At 39.5% G+C, this 24,487-nt stretch overlaps 1 protein-coding gene across 2 annotated transcripts in view; it reads left to right on the top strand.

The window, feature by feature from the left end:
- The first annotated feature begins 2,329 nt into the window (after positions 1–2,329).
- LOC139727341 (microtubule-associated serine/threonine-protein kinase 2-like) overlaps positions 2,330–24,487 on the top strand; it is a 51,311-nt gene continuing 29,153 nt past the window's right edge. For both annotated transcript variants that reach the window (XM_071638301.1, XM_071638300.1), the window contains exons 1-5: positions 2,330–2,380; positions 3,624–3,772; positions 5,918–6,087; positions 20,293–20,404; positions 22,604–22,783. In XM_071638301.1, coding sequence (XP_071494402.1) covers positions 2,344–2,380; positions 3,624–3,772; positions 5,918–6,087; positions 20,293–20,404; positions 22,604–22,783 — 648 coding nt within the window. In that variant the 5' untranslated portion in view covers positions 2,330–2,343. The remainder of the gene's footprint in view (positions 2,381–3,623; positions 3,773–5,917; positions 6,088–20,292; positions 20,405–22,603; positions 22,784–24,487) is intronic.

Here is a 24,487-nt window from a genome sequence, read left to right as displayed (position 1 = left end):
AACCGGGCTCAACTTGTTGCGTCACCCCTGCTCAGCCGGTCAGTGATGACGCCATCGTGCACAAATGAGCAAGATACAGAATAAAGTGGCACACACTCAGATATCACAAAAGTGATGGGTTTGACTGGAAGTGGGTAAAATACAGAGTGTCTTAAAAGCTCCAACTGTTCAAATGTAATACTAGTATGGCAGACACCCAAGGGGGAAGGGGTCTGCTTTGAGTAAATGTATAAAAGAATGAAGGTGCACGTGGTGATACTAATAATATCTGCAATGATTAATGCGTAAAGGGAGAGGGATTCCATCCCAATGAAAATGAAGATTAGTTAGAATTACTGGTAGAGTCTCAATGATATGAGTGTCAAAATCAAATTGATTAGCAGTACATAAGTATGCACGATGCCTTAATAGTTTGACGGCAATAGTTTGACGAGACGAAAGAGCAAACATGATAAAGATATAAAATCCATATTGCATGTCTTGTAAACTTTGGGTGTATGTGCTTGTATGTAGAAATGGGGGAACAGCTTTTTCGCTCTCATCCTCGCATGATTTTCTTTGCCCATTCTCTTTCCTCTTCGCTCCCTCTCTTTCTCATTCGTTCTATGTCTGTCTCTTTGGTGATCTTCTACCCTTCCATCTGTCTCTCATTCATTCACTCTCTCTCTCTTTTGGTCTTTACCCTCTCAGCCTGCCCCCGCTTGTTGTTTTCCAGTTGGTGTCTGAGCCTCTCTGGGGCTTAATAAGTACAGGTCACTCGCATGACAGGTATAATGCCTGGGGGCTGAACCATTCCATTTTTTTTTTTCTCTTTTATTGTATTTGTGCCACGGTCTCCCTGGGATTTCTTCTGCCGACATGTCACTTTGGCTCATCTCCAGGTTGCCCCACTTGTGGGCCGAGGTCTGTCCGTCTGTGTGTGTGTGTGTGTGTGTTTGTGTGTGTGTGTCTAGGGGTACCGATGGGGTGCTGATAGGATATCCATCCCACAGACAGACAAACAGTCGGACAGCAGACAGACAGATACCCACGTAATGGATATATTGCAAAGTACTCTTTTTTCGTAGTTGTTCTGTCTGATTTGATAGTGTTTTCTATTGTGTGACTTGCTGCTTTATGACAGTTTGCACAGGAACAGTTGTTTGTGCTGTAGAAGGGGATAATGTAGCATGTTACCATCTTTAGAAGATAGCAATGCAGAATAGGTGTGGCCAATCCTTGACCTTCATGCTTGGTCATAGTGATGTTGTTGTTTTTTTCCCCAAAAATCCAAGTCCGTTCCTTTACCTTCATCATTTTATTCATCCACCTTTTCTTCTTCATCATCTTTTTTCTTCATTATTGTCTACGTGTAACTAATATCATTTCGTCTCATCTACAATATTATTCACATAATATATGTGCACATATGGCATTTGGTCACAGAAGTGTAATGCCACTTCAGAGTATCCACTAAGAAAAAGGCAAATATTTTATGGTAGCAGGCACGCACAAACACACGGTGATGCATTCATGCATCATACTGATAGGTACATGCATATAGACTGAATGCCATGCCAAAAATCATCTTCCGACCTATATTCCATCCACTGGACAAAGGCTTCAAATCAGCGAGCGATCCATCGTGCGCAACCTCTCAAGAGATCAAACGGAAGAGAGCGAGAGCAGAAAAATAGGAACAAGACGATTCAGAAGACAATCACTGTCCAGCACTGCGAGGCAGATTCCAGGGCACGCATTGTGCCCCAAGCAAAGATAATGCGGGAGTTAGACGGCGGTTCTGAATGCAAAACCGAAATGAACGATGACATTTGCAAACTCTTGTCCGTTCCAGGTATTGGATTTCGGTTTTGTGCGGGTTTCCGACCCGCCACAAGAGATCTGAGAGGGCATGCCATTTGCTATTGCAGTTCTTAAAATTTCCGACGTGCCGTTGAAAAATTGACATTTGCTAGAATGACATACAGGTATTATTTTCAAATGTCTGTTGGCAATACTGATCAGGTGATAGCTTAACCCTTCACATGCCCCTTCACTCGATGGTAACCTTCCAAGGTATTTTTTTAGCAGCAGGTTGATTTCCACCCTAAACTTGACCGACCGTGATGAACCATTGACAAATATCCATTCCAAAGAAACAATTTGGCAATTCTGCAGGTAGACCGCTGTCATTTGATAGGGGTGAGAGGGATTATGTAATGAACCAGCCAGTGGGAATGCCATTCAGCAAATTTTACTGCACAGCAAGGGTTAATCTGTATATTCTTTTTCTCTCTCACTTTTTATCTTCGTCTCTCAAGCAGCTATGGCCGGACCAGGAAGGGGAAGAACAGCTCACCGGTGATGAAGAGATCGAGCTCGCCTGGTTCCCATGGAGACGGTAAGTTTTAGTTGTTGTTGTTGTGTGTGTGTTTGTATATTCTTATTAGCTTCCGTAAGCCCAAGGCTCAAGTGAACTACTGTGATCAGCTATTGTCCAGTGTCAGTATAAAGCACGAGGCATGCATCATGCACATGTGCATTTTGTTCATTTTCTCTGTTTTCTCTCATAGCAAGACTTCACTGCCATAATCCATAGGGTGTGAAGATTTTAGAATGGTGAAGTGATACATGGAGTAACAAAAAATAAAGGAGCCAGATTTCAAAAGACTTCAGTTTCTAAGAACTGCTGATATGAAGGTACACATTGGTGTAAAAATAAATTTTGTGGCATTGTTTGGGATTTTATTCATATACTTCCAATCTAAAGCATTTTCATCTTTAACTTTTTGGTTGCCTACAAACAAACTTGCAGAAACACTCCTTTAATCCATAGACTGTGGACGTGTAGGGATGCCTGCCCGGGCGTGAAAGATGAATCCTTGAATTGTCGGTGCTCTATGAGAAGTTAATGATGGCGCGACTGCTGTGCAAGCTATTATCCAGCTGTTAGATTGCAAATGGCCTCGTTTTGGTTTATTGCATGGGTCATGCACGAGGAATGCTCATTTGGATTAACCCCTTCCCCGCCATGCAAGCGCCATTAGTTCTTTAGTCTGCGGCATCGCAAAAACTTGTGCCACGCCTGTCTAGTGCCCTGGGGATAGTTGCTTTGGAATGAAAATATTCCAAATACGTGTGAGATACATATTCATATTTAAAGCAAATTTTCCCATTCTTCAACCAGAATAATAGTTTTTGCATCCAAAACATGAATCCCACTGCACAACAGGATATTTGCTTGGTATGCAGAAGGTGGCATCTCTGCTTTTCAGGTTCGTATGCATTGACATTTGAAGGGAGAGGCTGATGAGAGAATGCTTGCATGGGCACTTACATATTTTCAAAGGCATGGGACTACGCATACATTAATTGAACTGTCTATAATGTCTTTCTCTGTCATTAACTCAGAAAGTTCTTGAATGTAGACTTGTATTAACCAGTGGTCTATTGAAGTAATACATTCATGTACTTTCATGTCTGTAAAGTTTGTACTGTGTGAAAAAATAAGGGCCATGTACAACTCTATCACAATATTGATCTTGTTTTTGTGCATTATTTGTTTTATAAGTAATATGTATTATACATTGTATTATACATCATTATAGTAAGTTGTTTTGTTTTCCACTTGTTCCCTTCTTCAGGGAGTCCTCTAGACAGCCCAAGGGTGCCTGTCCATCCCCATGCCCACTTTCCCTTTAACACCGTCCGCCAAGCCGACGGGCGGCGATGGTCACTCGCATCACTGCCTTCATCGGGTTATGGAACCAACACGCCCAGTTCTGCAGTGTCGGTGAGTGGTAACCGATTCTGATGACTCTATCTTTCTTTCCCTCTCCTTCTCCCCCCCCCACCCCACCCCACATCTCTCACTCACTTTTTTTTCCCTTTTTGAAACTTAGAAAATGGTATTACGAGTAAGCAATGTCTTAGAGATCAGGGACCTGTTTCACCAAGCGGTAAAAACCAATCTTAGGTTCAATTAAACTGATCTTAGGGACAATATTTGGGATCAATTAGTCTTCAGAAGTTAGGAACTGTTTCACTAAGCTGCAGCTGTATGTGGAAACAGTGACTTGTCCCACCTTGCCATGTTCTTAATTCAGCTCGAATGCCTTATAATATTCCTTCCCAGCTAGATCTGATATCAATCTCTCCCAACTTTTCGTTCTTTGTTTGGCTCGATATAATTCCAATGTTAGTGAAACAGGCCCCGGGTGAAATAGAAAAGCGAGCCAAATGCTACTGCACCTGCAGTAACACACTCTTGCATAGACACATGACATTAATATGTATTTTTCGCTCTGTCCCTTGTCTTTATGTATGAAGGGAGAGTCAGGCAGGGATCATACTTTTAGACAATAGGGACATGTATTAAAGAAGAAGCCTGTGCTATTATTTGTCGTTTCTTAAATGCCCTTGTACAAAGCCATCATATTGGATTTCTATAGGACAATCTCAGAGCTTTTGCAGTATTTCCCTTGAGGCTCATAGAACATAGTGACAAGTGATGCAGACGATCCGTAATTGATCCACGTAATCATAGGATTTCTCCTTTTCTCTTTCGGATTAGCATTATTTGATTGCTCATTATTATGCCGTGTTTCCCGAGAAACGCCATAAATTGCAAGAGATTATAAAAGCTGGCGTGTGAAAAGTGATGTTGACGTGTCCCAGCGTAAGATTTCGAACCCGTCCGGAGGACAATAAATCACAAACCTTCAATTCTTCTGTCGCTGTGAATTATGACTCAAACTCCGAAGCGGCTTCCGCCCTCTGAAAACCGCTTCCTGCCTTGCCTGACAAGGGAGCTCTGTCTGTGGCTGGGACCAGCTGAGAGTACCCGTCTCCTCCTCCTCCTCCTCCTTCTTCGTATCATCCATCCCTTTTCTCTCTCTCTCTCTGCGAGAGAGAATGCAGCCCTCGGAACAGATCACACGCATGTTTCGTTTGATATCTTAATTTGACCAGGGAGAGTTTGCGGGAAGTGCTTCAGCCACGTTCGCAATTAGGTCTTGATGGGGGAAGTGGTCCCCTGCACATCAGGCATGGCGTCTCCTTTCCCCCCTCCCCCCACGTCATGTCAATAAAGAGATGAAATGAAAGTATGGAGGGGATTCCGCAAATCCCCTGCAGATTAAAAGAGGACGTCTGATTGTGATGCTCTGTGGTCCCCCCAAAAGTATACCAGAGTTCTAGGGTCTGTGTAAATGCAGAGAGGAGTGGCTGATCATTGCTCTGTAATTCTATTTCCTTTTGACCTAATTATCTCCACCGCTATTTTTTTTGTTATGTTTTTATTCCACAGCAGTATTTGCTGAAGATATGGTAAAGCAGTGCTCCTTTGGCCCTTTGTGGTAGAAAAAAGAAAAGAAAAAGAATGTCCTTTTCTCACTTCAAAAATCTTTCTTCATCCCAAAAGATGGCACTCGCAGTGTGTATTGAACAAAGAAGAAGATAATTGACTAATAAGATTATTAAACATCCTTTTGATGGTGATGATACCATTTAGATATTGATGATAATGATGAAATATGAAGATTATGATGAAGATAATTCTACAACTACAAGTAAATAGTTATGATGATAATTATGATAGTATCGGTCATCATGATTCAAAGGAGAAGGAGAAAAACAATTGTTTAATACAAAATCCAGCTATATCTTTTTTTTTTTCAAGAAATAACTTCCTCATGATATTGTATTTGGTTGCCAAAAAACTTCTTGACCTTGTAAAGCCGACATGATGGAATCTTATGGTGGGTCATGATGTGCAACATTTTCCAAGCAAGGGGTTCTGGGTTGAATTACAAAGAGTGTTATTAAAAAGGTACTCTTATCTTTTTTTCTTTTTTTTTTAACTATGATATTTAAGTGTTGAAGGTCCTGCTTTTAATTAACATCAATTCTACCAAACATTTGTCCTCCTCTGCTCCAGTCATCCTGTTCAAGTCAGGAGCGGCTGCACCAGTTGCCGTACCAACCGACGGCGGAGGACCTCCAGATCCTCTCGCAGCACTTCAGCAGTAGCGAGAGCAACGTGGGAGGGGGCGACCACGATGATGGGCGTCGGTCCCCAAGCTTCCGGCCGCGGTCCAGGAGTTTGAGGTAAGGTGTTGCCCTCTCCAGAAGGTTTAATTTCCCTCCATCTCCCTCTCTGTTTCTCCTCTTTCTCCTCCTGTGTGGAAAGTTCCCCTTACTTGACTCACTTCCTTCATCCTTATATAACTTTATATCCATCTTAACATCATTGTCTATGAGCTTTCAGAATCAAATTTTTAAAAATGCTTTGAACTGTCAGTGCTCAGTACTGCAAGCCTTGGATGAAGGCTAATTGTATATCTCATATCATTTAGTAGGATAGATAGCAACAACAGCACACAATAGCCATGTAGTAAAGAAAGCTTGCATGCAACATTTCAAAGTCTGCTCAGTGCAGGCCATTGCCAATGCTTGTCATCAATGCACCAAAGGCAGCAAACTGTACTTGATTGCGCTCTGCCGAATAGAGCTGGCACTACCTGGGTAGGGTATGAATCAAAATGGGATAGAGACAGATGTGATCATGTGACTAGACATGATCATGTGACATCGGAATGTTCGGAACCAAGAGTTGTAAACGAGCTCGCTCTGTTTGTGTTTGCTGCAAAGTACACCGCGGCCCTTTTCCTTGGCAGAATTCACTCTCGGTCACAAGCAAAGCTGTTTGTCATCTGTGGGCTCACTCTGGCCTTGTGCAGCTTTAGAGGAATTAAGATCGCTTGAGGATCAATTTGCGTCCTATCACTCGGTGTCGGGCATTTGCAGAAATGTACAAAGCATTTATGTGTTCCTGCACATGAATTTGTCGAAAATCTGTGTTCGACTCTGTTACAAATATATACAGTGCACTGAAAAATGCATTGAAAATGAAAGTGCTCTATGTCTATGTATTATATGCCATCAGTTGCATTTCTGCTATATCGACTGAGAGAAAAGGGAAATTTTCATTGTTTTACGTTCCTTGAAAGATTAATTTATCTTCCCTTTACAAGGGCATCATGTGAGAGAGATTGTCGCAAGGAAGGAAGTGATGAGTTTGTTGATAGTGAGGTTAATCACATTTTATTTTATTTTTTTTTGAAGTAACGTTCTTGTGCTTGCCAAGGATCTCACATGCAACAGATATAATGTAATCTATGAAATGTGTTCAGAATCTTTTGTAGTCATCTTAAAGGTAGGGAATCCCATTTGCATGCCTTAAATGAAGAGTTGTGTAAATACAGTAGTATGTTGAAGAGAGTATCATTTTAGAAACCCCCATGAAGTATTGAAAGTGGAAGGTAACATTTAATACATTTTTATTGACCGTTAGATTTTGAATTGAATTTTGGCGTTGCTCACCGTAAATTCCAGTACATTACTAGGCTATCTTTGCAGACCCATGCACTGCATGTGTGTCCATCATGTATATTTTATGAAGAAAGTTCATCAAATCTATATACATTCTTGCCACACAAAATGTTATTACAACAGCTCCTATACTGATAAGATTTGTGTTTATAGATAAGAAATACAGAAGACTGCGACAAAAAGGCTTAAGTGTGGCTGACACACAGAACTACTGAGTAGTTAAGAGTTTTGTGCATTATTCAAATTGTAGATAACTGTTGACTTCCAAATTTCTAAGCAGTGGCCTAAACAAGTCCCTTGAGGTTCATATTTAATGTTTTGCTGCATTTTGGGAGGTCTGTAAAAGGTATCCCTTACCTTTAACTCCTTTGAGGCATGGGTACAAACTGCACTTTGTACCTAATATGATAGTGATAATGTTCTGTGAGTATGTTTGTTGACTATTGGAAGTACAGCTTTATTATGGACAAGATTATCAAGTAGCTCGTAATGATATCAGTGTTTTGTTGTCTACATAACACGTGATGTACAGAGGGAAATCAGTGCAATTTACAATATTGACAGTGATCCACAGAATGTGAGAACACATTGCACTCTTTTTGTCATCCATGTGTGTGTTATGAGTGCCAACAGCTCCCGAAACCCCCATAGCATTATACACACTGCCCCAAGAACCCTGGCAAAAGAAGGGTTGATATTGTGAAGAGCAGCACAATCCATTACCAATATACCATTCCTTTCTGATAAAAGTTATTATTGTGCAAATATACGGTGTTGTACAGTCTTTACTGCCCTACTGGGGTTAAAAGAACAGAGTATGAAAAGTTTCATCACTTTAATATTATTATTAGCAAAATGAGCATAACATTTTGATGCAGACATCTCTGTATGGGATGAATGTTTCTGCTTAAAAGCCTTCCATGTAGCTCATCCTAAAGCCAGGGGAAGAACATAGAAAGTTCTGATATAGATGACAGATATATGTCATCTTCTGTTTGCCGAAGTTGGGCAGTGTAGTAAAATGTAATAATGTGTATCAGCATTAATGATTAACCTCATCTGATTAGAATCTTTATATTGGGCACGTACATTCATGACCGATTTTACTGTGATTGCGTACATGCTTATCGATAAGCTGGCAACAATTTGGTTGTTGCCATTTAGCTCTTCAAACATGTGTGTGCTGTAAAAGGCCCATAAAATTTGCCAATGTATCAAACCAGAAAAGAAGGTCAATCAAATGAATAAGTGACTCCTTCGATTACCCCCCCCCCCCCCTTTTTATTTTCATAACAAAGATTCTGATGCAGCGTAACTGTCTATTGATTTGTAACCAATGACAAAAATATGAATTTGGATGCTTGGGTAAAATGAGTATCAGAGATATGAATTGCCCAGCTGGTGTAAGACAAAACTAAGAGTCAGGAAACCATGGTTTGTTTGTTTGTTTGTTCTTTTGTCATGTTTATGAGGCAATTTCACGCTAGAATAAGTATTTTAGGGAGTTGAAGCAGTAAGGGTGCCTTTAAATTCGTAGTTGGGCAAAGGTGGATCATAAATATTCTGAATGGATTCATAATGTAGCCACAGCTTCCTCTCAGATCGGAAGGAGAAGTCTTTTGTCACCCATTTTGTCGGCCCATAATTTGCTGTGAAAGGAGAGATGTCGGCTTCAAATTACCCGCATTAAAAGTGAAGCGGCTCCCAGATGAATTGAGATAGCAGTCTGCAAGTCATTTCTTGGATGAGTGCGAGCATTTATTGTTTTATTAATAGGACATATGGGAAAAATTTCAATGCTCAAATATGTATCGCATCTGAGGCTCAAACACACTTTGCGGAGATACATTGCTGGTCTCTACCTTTTTATTAATATGCGTGCACAATTTGTATCAGCACCATGAGATTGATGCACAACATGTGCTGCTGAAGTGATATTGCACACTGTGTGTGCAACTTGAATGTGATGGGCATATGTATAAGAGCTGTCATCACTCTGCTTGTATGTAGGCGAAACTGAAGTATGTTCAGGTTTAATTATTGACAGAGTTTTACAAGTGTCAATTTCATCTTTCTCCTGCACTTATGAAAATTATCTCACATGCATGGTTACGTACCATATGTAATACTTGTATGCACAGTTTTGTGTATACACAATACGTGTGAGCTTTGCTCAGATGAGTAGGCAATTTAGCTAAAATGCCTTTAAAATGTGCATATCATGGAGGGATACAAACAGTGTCTGTTCATTCAGAATCTGCAAGAATTGTTGTTCCGCAGACATTGTGTGAAGGTTGAATGAAGATCATTAGTATTAAGATTATGACGTCAGACTTAGCTTTCTAGTTTCAGCAGTGTTTGTCTCATCAAAACATAGTTCGTTGGTTTTCTTTGATGTACTTGTAGTCTCATAGCTCCCACATTTGTTTTTGTTTTTGTACGTTAGCGGCGATGATGATGTTGATGGATGTAAATCCAAGTTATTCTTCCGTCGTTGTGCTTATACTAGACAGCCATCATCCCCATCAATTGCATCCAATTACATGATAGGAAAACACAAATTACGAGTTAATTATACAGTCCGCCTTTCCAGTTGACGCGTGCAGAGCCAAGTAGAGCTGATCGGGGTGATATAACATGTTTTTTTGCACAACAATTCTCTGAAAGGTCGGGATGGATGCGCTAGCCAGTGATTTTTAGTCGAAATTACATTCGAGGCAAAGCTTGACAAAGCTATCAGGATGTGACAGGAGCATCCAATAGCAACCAAGTGTGTGGAAATAAAAATGCAAATATTCATGAGTGTCATGTCATCGACACATCTTCTTTTTCCCTCACCCCCCCCCCACCTTGCCCACTCAAAGCTAACAGAGCTCAGTCAGTTCTCCTGATACTAATTTTAATGCAGTTGTGCTTTTGTATAACTTTTCTCTCCACGATTTTTTTTTTTTTAACGAGTTAAGAAAGAAAAAATGCATACCCAGAATTATTTGAATCTACAGTGCTCAGAATCACATTATCAAAATTTCCTGATCAAACATGTGATTTATTCAACTCCTTCAGCCTCTCGCTTTTGTGTCAGAAAGAGTTGTTTTTTTACTCACCAAAGAATGAGAAAAATCTTCAAAAAGCCTACTTGGAGAGCTCCTCCTACAGTCATGCTGTGTCATTTATTTTCCAAATGCTTCCTGTGAACTTGTGTAAAGGTGCCCTGTTTCCACGCGATATTGCATAACATACAACCACTGTTATGAGTTCCAAATGACAGTGAGGTGAAGGAGTGTAAGAACTTAATCCCAAATGCATGGGATTCTTATATAATGTAGATTTATATAAGCAGGGATGAAAAGGACATATGTTCCTGATGAATCATTTCTCCTGGACACAGTAATACCACCTAATACTTATGACCTTTTTTAAAGACATGAGTTGTTTTCATTAGCTCCCTTGCTGCTGCAAAGGGCTTGGTAGGTTGACAGATCATACCCTTTTTTCTTTTGTATCCCATCAAAAACTGCCTGGCGTTGAAGTGAGAATTGTCAGTTCATCTGAAAAGAAATCACTAAAAATATGCCTTAAAATACCGAATCTTAATTTGCTGTCTATGGCAGAAAGAATTATTACATCTTGCATTCGCAATTACCTTTTTATGTTTAATAGATTGCCTATGAAGGAAATATCATTCTGTGTCGCCCCGAGAGAGCTGTGTTTCTTCCTCTCTCTTCATTTCTTTCAAAAGAGCAAAGAATGGCCATTTATGATATGTCAGTGTTTATGTTTTTTGTTTTTCATACTTTTCGAGTTTTATTACAGTAGAAGTGAGTATTATGGGAGTTGTGTTTCATTATGCACGTAAATGTACTCGTGTGGAATAAAGAGCTAATTGCAGTGTAGTTTTCAGACAGTCTTCTCTCACAATATTGTAAGGACAGAAGAAATTTGTAATATTGTCAGTGACAAAAGTATGTGAAAACACACATCACATTGAATATATGTAGGTCAGCCAGTTCATTTTAAAGATTTGTCAGATTTTGTCTTTTGAAAGTGTCATTTTTGCATTTTTTTATTCATTGACTTGTCTGCAAATATCAAGTCAGTGTCTCAAAGGATTAGGACAGCTGCTCGTATGGTACCTCTAGAATGTAACATTATTTCTAAAAGCAAGAGCACAAACAAAAAACAATCTCTTTTTTTTTTCTTTTTTTGTAATGCAATTCATGCTTTGGAAAGAGCAGGCATGTATCTTGTCAACGATGTGTGTTGCTCATTCACCGCCACTCCTGTTCGTCGTAGCAAATAGAGCTTCCTCAGAAAAAATTCGCACGTCCACAGGCTCTGATATCGCCACCAAACGTGACCGAAATTCCACAACCAAGCATGCACCAACACGTTGGCCTGGAGGACTATTGTAATAGGGGGGCTGTATATCCCGACTCATTTGCAATCCACACACACACACTCTCTCTCTCTTTGTACAACGTTTTAATAGCAAAGTGACAGTTTGTAATAAAGAGAATGGAGTTTATGTGATGAGGAAAAAATGGGATACAAAAGATTTTGACACTTTGACAACATTTGGCAGTAAAATGACCATTGAATACATCTGGAGAAAAAGAAAAGCGAGAATGCATCGTGGGTGTAACGTTTTGATAACAGCAACATCACGGGATGTGACTGTGAAGGGAAAAAAAGTGTTAACTTCATCTTGTGAAATTTAGAAAATAATGTGGAACCAACCAATGATGTCACTGTTTGAAGAGCCAGGTGTGAACGCATCTCTTGAGAACATTATTATGAGGACGAGCGTCGCAGAATGAACTATTGATGTGGATTTCTTGAATACCTGTTGCTCCGTAATAATTTAAATCCTCGCCAGGCCGGGAGGGATGGAGACGTTGAGCTTTGAGACTGAAATGTCTGCGGGGATATGATGATTCAGAGATGAGTCAGACGACATCATGCATCACTCCACATCTTCCATTTTGTTTCGTTTGTTGTTATTTTCCAGTTGATGCCAGTCAGACAGTTGTATGAAATCCATGCATAATCATCAATTTGCTTGTCTGCCTTTCCAACCAAGTATTAACCCGTTGAGGACGAGTCCTGAGTATACTCCGGCAGGTGCCTGTGGGAAATGCGTGTTTAGCAAAATCAGTCCGTCCCCGATGGCTGAAAGAATGAGGGAGTACTGTAGTCAGAAGTCTTTACCCAATTATGAAAGAAAAAAGAAATGATTCTCTGCTACCTTCTCTTTTGGAAGGCTAAAAATTATTAATATCGGATCAGTCTGCTTTCAGCAACATTTTGAAAGTGAGCATATGATTTGACAAGAAAATAATATATGTATGCTATTGCTACCCAAATCATTTCTCAACTGCCAAGCATATCATGTAATTATATGTATACTACACACATACACTTTTGACACAGGCTAGCACAGCACCTTAACCTGTTGAGGACGGACTGATTTTGCCACAACATGCATTTCCCATAGACCCCTGCTTGAGTACTGTAAAACATGATATATTCGCGGCATGAAATTTTCGCGAATTGGAGCCGACAGCCTTTTTCGTGGCATGAAATTTTCGCGAATTGCCACTGGCGTTCAATGCATGTAGTGTAGACAAAAACTTTCGCGTGCATTTTAATTTCGCGAATTTTGGCGCTCGCGAAATTCGCGAAATTAAAATGCACGCGAAAATTCCTCGTTTTACAGTATGCTCGGGACTCGTCCTCCATGGGTTGAACCAGAGGAAGAGAAAAAAAGAAAAGAAACGAAGAAGGCATAACTGTGAGGAAGCATGTACAATTCCAGTGACTTGTCCCTCTCCTTCACGCATCTCCACATACATGTACCCTTGCTACGGCTGCTTGTAAATGAGAGTTCGTGTTTCTCGCCCGCGCCCGTCGGTGTTTGTTCCTCGCTGCTCAGTGTCAGATCAAATTTGCGCTCCATCCCACCCCGTGAAACACGACGTTGTACATGAGATTAATAACAGCAGCTCCCCGATATCACACTTCCTGCATGCCGTCTAGATGCCTGCACCAGCTCCATTCGTATTTAGCACTGTTTTTTCCCCTTTTTCCAAGAAATGAAGGCATGTTATTCGAGTCATACTGAGGAAAAGTTGTGTGATGACCGTAGCTTGAAGTGAAATTTCTTTTTTGCTTTTAGAAATTAAGGCGTGATGTTATTCAAGTCTTTTAGCAGCTGAAGAAATGTTGTGTGGCAGGTGCCTAAGTGAGAGATAATTTGTTTTTCGCATCCTCCATAATTACTCCATTTAGTGTAGTATTAAAGGAAGGATATTTTTTCAACAGTCTTTGCACCATCTTCTGGCATGAAAACACCTGCAGATTTCAAAATGCATCTACTTAAATATGATATTAAATACTTTTTCAATGTGCTTAGCAGGTAGACACATATATGAGTAAGAAAATGAAACTTGAGAGAAAGCGAGGGAGAGATGGAAAGAGACTTTAGTAGGATTCATTCCGTAATCTCACTTTGTCTCGTCTTAATTTGATATTGGCCCAATTCTAACGGTGCACTAAAAACGAACAAGCTGTCATTCTTTATTGTACACAAAATGTCATGCACATATTCAGTGATTTGGAAGCCATGCTGTGTAACGATGTATTATTACGTTATCAGCTCAGCAATCTCTTGTTCGTAACATGCCAAGTAAAGATATGGGAACAGTTTTAGCTTTTGTATTGCATGTACCCTTATTTTGTCCTGCCTGGCTCCTAATTTGACCAAAAATATATGCACTAATACGAGAGATATTTTCGAGAACTCGGTTAATAATCTTTCAGCTCACCATTGTAGTGTACACACCTGTGGTTTTACTCGACTCACAAAGTTAAAAGTACTACACTGAATTTCATGATGTCTATGAGTTCATTTTGGTGTTAAAAATTCATCTGTGTTCTCTTTTCTGCTTCCTTTCAATATTCATCACTTTCGCTTTCATTTCTTGGTTCATACATTCATTCTTTTTTTCTTTTCTGAAATTTTGAAATTCATGATTAATAAAATCCTCCAATGTGTTCTTTTGCTTGTCTTTACCACTAATGGCTTTTGACAGCCTTTCATGGCTTTCGCTGCCTGACCGGCCGATCATCACGTTCACATCCCAGTCTGTGTAAGCCTCAGAGTATACATATATTATGTATAAAAAAAATTCACCATCAATTCCTTTGCTTATTCCTCATTCCTCAATATTTGTGTACATATTTTTACATCATGTGTATCATATCACCTGTACGGATTTATCTGCAACTGTCATATTCGCCCTTCGTCAGGTTACACTCTTGTGCATATGCATGCCAAAATCATATTTGTGTCACCCCCACCCCATCTGCTATCACTTCTCTACCTTGTCCCCTTGCCCACCCGCTCTATTGTATACCCCCCAAATATCCCCACCCTTCATCCTCACATATACACTCATGTACGTCACAATCTAGCATATTTGTTTATGCAATATATACACTGTAGTATCAAGTGGGGGGAGAGAGAGAGAGAGAGAGCAATAATAGTCAAAATGTGAGAGTGGAATATTTACCCGAACCTGTGCTGGAATTTATTTGCAATATCGATGCGACACAGAGTGTCGGAAGTACTGTCAGTTTCATTTCCGTGTTTGTATCTTCAGAGCGTCTAACGACAATGCGTAAACATTGATCTGTATGTAGCAGGTGTTGTTTCTTTATTCCAGTATCGGTGATTTAACCTTGTGTCCTTTTTTTCCCCCCTTTTGTATGTTTGTGTCTGGGTAACAAAACTTAGGATTCTGAGGATATTTTGGGGAAGTATCTTAGGGAAAAAGAAATCATGTCCATTTGATATGCCGAGGTGATTATTTTATACTTTGAGATCTCTTGTTCTTGGTGTGTAATTCTGTTCTAAGGCCTAGGCAAATTAATTGATTAGTTTTTTAATACCTTAAGCTTTTCATTAAGTGATACTCTCAGTAGGTAATCAACAATTCGCTGCTTCCACTCCTAAACAACAAAATAACTCTGATTTCAACAATAATTGTATAGGTCATATCACTCCTGGACCATTCTAAAATAATAAGACGCCCACTATTTTTATTTTTTTTTTGGGGGGGGGGGAGGGGAGGGGGGTCAGAAAGACAGATGTAAGACTTGACCACAAAATATTGGAAAGGGTGTGTCCCCCCCCCCCCCCTAGGTGTCTGATTTTGCTGTAATGACCAACCAAAAGAAAGGATACAATGTATTTGGTCAGCAAGTTAATCATAGACCTGTAGAAACTAAATATTGTATGGTCATCATTCTTTACAACTCATCTAGGCCACCTTACATCACCATTTTATCCCAAACATTCAACCAAGAAATTATTTCACCAATTCATGTATGATTTTTTTTTTTTTTGGTGGCTGATCATATGGTGACTTTTTTGTTGTTTTTTGATAAAGATGAGCTGTTTTGATTTTAAAAAAAGTTAAGAGGTTGAGAAATTCATTATTTTGATTAAGTAAACAATATAAAATCAAATGAAATTTTTACCATAGCCAAGTTCCATGGTTCATACAAGATGTATACATTAAAATATATGAACAATAACCAAATGAACAGTGGTGTGTATTCTTCCTTTGTCCTACAGTTGATACATTTTTTCTTTTTTTTTATCCATGGCAACTTGGCCATCCAACACACTAGTGCCAAGTTCCATGACGAAAAGCTGCACAGCAAAATACTGAATTCGTGATACTGTGCCACTTTTGAATGACGAGACATGGTGGATGGTCATGTGGGAATACATGGGTAGCTATTTAATATGGTTCTGACGCTTTACGTGTGGACGTGGTGACATTAAAGGGATGTGGTACAGTATTGGTGGAGATGAGAATTGGGCTTTTAACTTTTTGCAAGACACCAAGAAAACACTTATGAAATAGTACAGAGCATACCATTTTTAAGAGGAATTCAAAGTTTATTTGATGAAAATCGGGTTTGGAATGACTGAAACATCCAAAAACAAAGTAGAACAAAGCGATTGTGATAAAATGTGGGTCCCACACTTTATTAGAATCGCTCTGTTTTGGATATCTGAGCCATTTGAAAACCAATTTTCATCAAATAAACGATGAATTCCTCATGGAATTACATGCTCTTTCATATTTCAGAAGAGGTTTCTCATTATCTCACCAAAAAATGTTAGAAACCTGAAATTAGGTCTCAACCAAAACTATACAATCCCTTTAAAGTTTCATAATTAGAAAAGTTAGAGCTGTACATCATACTGCTTTGCTGTGAATTCTAACTTTGGGTGAAACTCATGATCAATCTTGTATTTTTCAAAAAGAGTACCTGATTTCATTTGCATCTAAAGCTGGGACAGTGGCTTGCTTTCTCAAAACAAACCAATATTCTTTAAAAAAAGAAAAGAAAGAAAAATGCTTTGTGGAATAGAACTTAATCCTAAAACTTTTAAGAAACGTGTTATTTTCTGTCAATTATTGGACCAGAAGTGATTTTGCCGGGCTGCTGTGATAAAATCAAAGAAAGAAGCTGCCTTTGCATGAATTACTCATGAAAATGACTTGTTCTCACTAATACAAGCAGTTGGTGATGTGAACAGCTTTCAGCATCACAAAACATATCAAGGTTACATTGTCCAATGTCATTTTAATGTAATGATACATCTCATGTACACTCTGTATGAAGCATAACAGTGGGGAGAATTTAAGAAAAAAAAAATGTTACATCAAAACAGGAAATTTAAAGTGACAAGGAGTAGTGTGGTTTGCGCGTCCTAATTGTGTTTCGTTTTGGTTGTTTTTTCTCCTTTTTTGCCTTTGTCTTTGGGTTTATATTTTTTTTCATATGTACCATGCTGAGTTCATTTTTGGCAGACTTTCTGCTTTTTTTGCCATGTTTATAGGGGGAACTTCCCCAGCCCTTGAACTATGCAGTACCTTTGGGATGTCATTTATCACTGGGCTCGTAATTGATTTGACCTCAAATGTGTTTATCATGACATTCGGAACTCTCACTTCTTGTTGGCTCGGGGCTTTGTTTCATCAAAAAGCATTGTTAAATGATTTTTTTTTTCCCCCATGAAAAATATTTTTGTGTTCTCTGAAATTATTTGTGTTTTTACTCATTTCAATGTTATATTTATTTTTCATTTTATGATTTTTTCCTCTTTTTAAAAAAAAATTTTGTCATTACCTACCATGCCGTTTTGATTATGCTAGGAGTGTCCTTTTTTTTTTAATGCGTGTGTTTTTGGTGATGGTAGGTACTCATGGTGACTTGTAATATGATTATTTGAAATGAACAGCTTGTTTGGATAATGCTCGGAATGTATGAAATGATGTCAATTCTAATGTGTGATTCATCATTGTTTAGGCTTGATTAACTGTGAATTCATTTTCATGAACATTGATCTTGAAAAACAGAGCAATAATACCAATATTCAGTATATAACATGAGCCAAATTTGATCTCTATTACGATTGACACAACTAGGTTGTTATGTTAGTCTATATACGTGTAGTTGTAGTGTGGGAGGAGGAGGGAAGAATTATTTAATTAATCATGTGAGGTCCAGTAAAACTTTTCAGTGAATGTTTGGATCAAAGCTCTAAAGGGCTAGTACTTATAGTATTTCACTGATGTTTTTTCTGCAAAGGCACTTGGTTTTATGTTCATATGTTGTTTTTTTCACTAAAGGTCTGTATAATATTCTTTTGTTTTTTGTTACTAAAATTCTGTATAATATTCTATATTTTGATACTAAATATTCCTGAGTCATGTTTAAATGATATCTCTAAAGTACAATGTATTGTGAATAATGTCATAACAAGTTAGTTGATATTCTTGTCATAATCTATCCTGCTAAAGTATTACTAACAATGATTATTAGAATATTGAATACTGTTATAATGTGTGGATTTAACTCCCTGTTAAAGTAGTCCACATTCCATAAGAGTAAAATAATGTAGAAGCACACCCATAGTATCAAAGTCATAAGAATTGGGGTGTAGTCGCTGCAGTTTTGATGTCAAGTCTTCCTTTTGTGCTAATTTTGCCTTTTGTCTTCTCATTAATAATATCCCTTTGCATATGTGATGGGCTCACACATATCCACATCACCTTGTTGCTTAGCAACCACCACCCTGCTTCTGCAGATGATGCTATATCTGGGATATTATGTTTTCTTGACATAATTTGGCAAAATGGAATGAATGTTGTGGAAACTTCTTCAAAACTTTAAAGAACTTCCATCTTGATATTTATTCCTTAAAAGAATAAAACAAAAAATATGAGGGATTTGTAGCTATGACGTACGTTTGTCAAAATGTAAATTTTGCTCTTTGCCTCCGGCAGTCCATTTCCATGTTATTAGCATACATATACAGTCAAACCTGTCTATAGCGGCCACCCAAGGGATACGGAAAAAGTGGCCGTTATAGACAGGTGGCCGCTATAGACAGGTAATCCAACTTTGTGTGCATAGCCTACATGTACATGTATCATCGTTGTTATATATACGTGTACATGTACATTTATGTGTGTACGTATGCACAGGTGTGTATCATTCATAGAACAATGCCGGTGTTTATGAAATTGTTGCACAGTACACTAGATGTAGCATGTGCACAGTCATGAATTAGTGCATTATTGTGACTGAATAAGTGGTGAATGCAACGGTGGCGATCACTGAATGTTGCCCAGAAATGACTGGCACGAATAAAAAGCAGAAAAACACCCTGAATTATCAGCTCGGCTACGGCTCCATCGGGTTTTTGGCCGCTATAGACAGGTTAAAATCTATCGCGGGAAACAAAATTTGTGGCCGCTGGCCGCGTTAGACAGGTGGCCGCTATACACAGGGTCTTTAACATGGCTTTTCTCTCGGGGGGATTTTTCAGTGGCCGCTATAGACAGGTGGCCGCTATAGAGAGGTGGCCGCTAAGGCAGGTTTGACTGTATATCTAATTATTTCACTTTGCAGACTGTTCAATAATGCAAGGCTACTTACTGTTCTGTGTGTTGTGATTTTCATTTTTTTTTTTTTTCGGGAGGCACAAGCTCACATTTCGCTCCGTCACATATAATGCTAGTTAGTACGCAAAGCACATAGCCAAGTGTGTAGATTTTGCTCTATATATTATGGTACATTTGTATTTAATTTTCTCATCCTTCTGGGTTTTCTGCAAAATTGGTTGCAAGCGCAAGCGCAAACGTGTACATATATTTATATATACATACTGTATACTCGTACAGAGCTGCGTGCATTATAAAAAGCAAATCTGATGCACTAATGCTAGTGTGTATTGCTTTCCAACACACAGTAGGTGCAGCTGCTTCAGTTTGTTAATAAAGGTCATGTAAGTAGATTTGCAGAGCTCATTTTATCGCACTTAATGCCATTTTTTTTTTGGTCTCAGCATAACTTCTCTGTATTGTTGTTTCCTTTTAAAAGAGTAAATCACTGCAAAGTTAAGTGTTATAAGCCCTTTCTTGCCTTGTGCAAGGAGAGAGGTTCCTTCTTCATCATAAATTATGCCTTAATATTGCATTAATTGTAAGATATTATAAAGTTAAGGATATATTTATATACACTGTTTTATGTGACCCTTTGAATGTTGTACACACTAATATATTCAAAGGAAAAGTTTTTTTTTTTTCTGATTTCGGTGCCCTCTAAAAATACAGTAACAAAAAGAATAAATCATTGTGTATTTGTGTACATGTATGTCTCTCACATTTAACTCTCTTTCCTATGAACAATGATAAAAGGAAAGGCAAGGTGATTTTAGGCATTAGTACTTTTTAGGACATTTCTACCCCCATTCCTTCCATCTCTTTTAAGAAATATATGGTTTGATTCACACACTCTCTCTTCTATCTCCTTCTTTAACCCTTTCCCTCTCAGCGGAGCGAGCAGCCCCCTCGTCAGTACGACGGAGCATGAGATGCTTCACATGAACAGCCTATACAAGGAGAGGTTTCCCAGGGCCAAGCAGCAGATGGAATCAAAACTGGCAGTGAGTAGTTGGGAGCGGGAGCATTGTTGTTGACGAGGTGTTACACGGATGTCGGTGTGTGGGACTGTATAACCAGAGGTTACGCGGACGTCAGTGTGTAGGACTGTAACTAGAGGTTACGCGCGTGTCAGTGTGTGGGACTGTAACTAGAGGTTGCTATTAGTAATAATATTAGTAATGGAGAGAATATTGATGATACTGATTGTGGTAATGATACAGACATCCATAGTGACTCCCTAACAGAAATTTCAATCATATTTTACACCCTTTCATAAAAACATGATAATCTCTGAAATTCAATCTAAGTGTTTGTCTGACTGTATTTAAAATTTCACTGTTCTGTTCTAATGACTTTAGTCTTTGTAGTGACAGTCAACTTGATTAATGCATAAAGTTTTCCCTACAATTCACCCCACCCTCACCTTCAAGACTATGTTCTATTATCCCATTCACATCCAACCAAACAAACCATGCGTCTTGCTGTGAGTGTGAACAGTAAAGATTAAATGCAATCTTTCTTTTTTTTTTCAATTCCTGTGAACCAACCCAGCACACAAAGGACCAGGATTATTCTCTAGTCATTGTATTGGTTTGTGCAATTTCGAGATTTAAAGTGCATCACTTGCAACCAAGTTAACCCCTCCCCCCCCCCCTTTTTTTTTTGTCAATATGCGAACAGCAGGGAAAAACATCAGTATTTTGCATGGCGATCCAAAAACCGATAATTCTTGCGTGTGAATGGGCCTATTGTATCCATTAATAATGGCCGTCTGGAGATGATGAACTGCCGACATTAGCGGCCTATTATCAGCCATGCTTGTCGCAGGATGTTAATACAGTTTAGGAATGAGGATGGATAATGAAGCCGTGTCATGGTAACATTCCTGATCACGCTGAAGAATAGGAAAAACTGATGGCAGGCGCTTCAATTTCCTGTTCCAGATATGTATTGGGTTCATGCTCATAACTATGTCTGGCTAGGCTCATTGGCTTTTTTTTTTAATGCTTTTTTTTTTTTTCACAAGCAAACACCTAATGGCCCATGCAAATATGTATGTCAAGGTGGCCAACTTGGACTTTCTTTGAGGAAGTTATCGAATAATGATGCTTAGCTGCTCTCGATGCTGACGCAATTCCCCGCCTCTGGAGATTGTTGTGTTAATGGAGTGTGTGAGTGCGATGCGTTTTGTGGAGGTGAAATGCAATGCGATGCTGGCATCGTTGGTTGATGCTATCATCATTATGGTATGACATACCGAGTTGTTGTTTTCTCGAGTAAAAGAATATTTGGGTTTTTGTTTTTGTTTTTGTTTTTGTTTTTTGTTTTTCGGTCTCAGACAAGCATGGTCTCACATATAATGTCTATCTTTAGGGATTTTACAAATGTACTACCAACAGTTAAATGTAGTATTATACAGCTTTTGAAAGTGTAGACAAAGACTAGCTCATACCCATCAACCAAAAAATCCTGTAATTGATGAGTAAAAACTTCTCTAATTGAAAATCCTTGTTTTTTCTGTGAATGACTAATTTGGATTCTGCCAAGCACTCGTTATCTTTAATTTGGGTCTATTTGCTGTAGTAGTCATGGTGATTAGGAGCCGATATTGGTTTGGCAGTTGTCCAAGTTTTCATGTGAGGAAAGAAATATTGTATCTAACCGAGATGGTTCCATAATGGTAGTGGTAATGATGATGATGGTGATGATGGTGATGATGATGATGATGATGATGGTGATAATGATGATGATGGTGATGATGATGGTGATGATGGTGATGATGATGATGATGGTGATGATGATGATGATGATGGTGATAATGATGATGATGATCATCATCATTATCATCATCATGGTCATGATGGTAATAACAATGCTGGTACTTTTTCACTGTGGTGCATCAGTTCATGGCGTGAGGAAATTATTGGGACAAACGGGTCCAGGCAAAGAGAGAGAGGGAGAAAAAGAGAGAAATAAAATGGAGAAGGAACAAATATGGAAATACTTTGCTGCTGCTGAACTGGTAAATTCAAGCAGTAGGGATGGGGAATGTGTAGGGGGTTTCAAAGAGAGATATTTCTAAAGAGAGAAAGTTTTAGACAGACAGAATGATTCAAGTGCAACAGTTGCATGATTTTAATCTTGTATCAACTATTTCTGACCGATGAGTCATTTTTGTGTGCCTTGAATTGATTTCCCAGGATTTCATCGCCAAGTACAGCACAGATTCCAGCCATGAGGGGCATGATGCAATCTACGCATTCCTGGTCCACCAGACAGTGGAACTCGCCCGGGACTGTCTGGAGAAGTCTCAAGAGGACCAGGTCTCGCACATCTACTTCTCGGAGCTGTCGGGGAAGCTGCAGATGCTGGCCGAGGACGTGAGTGATCATGATGTGGGGTGCCACGGGAGATGATGATGATAATGATGATTATGATGATGAAGGTGATGATGATGATGATGATGATGATGATGATGATGATGATGATAAGGATGATGATGATGGTGAAAATTAAGATGGAGGGGAGGAGGGGAGGAAGAGGAGGAAGGAAGAGGAAGGAGGGGAAGGAGGAGAGAGGGGAGGTGGTGGAGGAAAGGGAAGTAGAGGAGCAAGGGGAGGAAGATGTGATCATGGTGATGTGAAGGAAGAGAAGAGGAAGAGGAAAATTTAAAGAGAGAAGGAGGAGGAAAGGAGATGAAGAAAAATGAAGAGGGGAATGGTGGAGGAAAGGGTAGAGGAGGAAGGAGAGGAAGAAAAAGAAGTGGGATGAGGAAGGACAGGAGTGGTGGAGGATAGGGAGGTAGAAGAGCAAGGGGAAGAGGAGTAGGAGGAGTACAGAAAGAATAAGGAAGGGAAAGGAAGAAGAAGGGGAGGAGGAGGGAAGGGAGGTGACAGAAGAAGGGGAATAGGTGAATGGGGAGGTGGAGAAGGAAGAAGGAGATGGCGGGGGAGGAGGAGGAGGAGGAAGAAAAAGAAAGTAGAGTAAAGAGGAAAAGAAGGATGATGAGAAATGAGAATAAAGAGAGAGGAAGAGGTGATGGAAGAAAGGAGTGATGAATGAAATGGAGGAGAAACAAGTAATAGAAAGGGAGAAAGGGGATTTGAGGGCAGTCAAGGAATTTGTGTATCACATTTGGCTTGTCTGTGAGGGCCCGTGTTCTCCCCAACTGATGAGTATCTATTCATGCTACAGATAGTCTGAAGCAGCTTATGTAGGAGAAATAGAATGAACATGAGGCTCTTTAAAACAGCAGGAATGAGAACAACAACAACAACCACAAAAGACCCATAAGGGTTCTGTTTTGAAGGGAAGGACTCCATATTAGGTAACTGCGAAGCCCTAGGGGATGACATATGCGGAAACCACTTTTATTCGGAGTTGGGGGGGGGGGTGGAATTCTTGAGATGAGCTCTTATTGCTTTCCTCCCTATGTTTCAATATCTTCCTTCTCACGAGAATGGAAGGGAAATTTGATGCGACTGTCATCCTAACCACAGCGACCTCCATCTTGAGGTCTGGTGATGTTTCCAACTTAGGGGGTCCTTTGGGGAAAAGGATGCTATCCACACAAGATGTTGTTGACTTCCAGCTCTTTAGTGGTAGACACTCTCTAGAGAGGTCCATTCTCAAGAGGTCGGTCTCGCTTGGATGCCCTCCAACCGCAGTCCGCCATTTTAACACCTCCGCTTTTCCCCCCAAATCCCAGACCCTTGCAGTGTTGTTGACAAAGCGAGCGTTCATTTCTTCTAAGACAGGGTATTAGCAAACCACAGTAAATTTTTGATCTGCTGCTGCTTCAAAATATTCCGCTTCTTTACGCAACAGTCGCATCAAATTAAGGGCTTCATGGTAAACAGCCCCATTCAAAACAGATTTGACGCAAAGAAAGCTATCGTCATATCTTCTTTTTTTGATCTACGCGGTTTCATACTCCCAGAGTTTGGTCCCTTGTGAGAGTGGTTAGTATGATATTTTGTGTATGCAGCAAAGTAAAGATTATTCCAGAAGGCATAGGGGAAGTTTCACCATGGTACACGGCACGTGACAATGATCCCACAAAGTGCAGGGTTATTCGCAGTGAG

The sequence above is a fragment of the Diadema antillarum genome, unplaced genomic scaffold, assembly GCF_040938485.1.
Source record: "Diadema antillarum isolate AM-2024a unplaced genomic scaffold, OU_Dant_1.0 seq00000126_RagTag, whole genome shotgun sequence".
Taxonomy (NCBI): Eukaryota; Metazoa; Echinodermata; class Echinoidea; order Diadematoida; family Diadematidae; genus Diadema; species Diadema antillarum.
The sequence above is the reverse complement of the archived record's forward strand: the minus strand, read 5'-3'. Positions and strand labels throughout refer to the sequence as shown.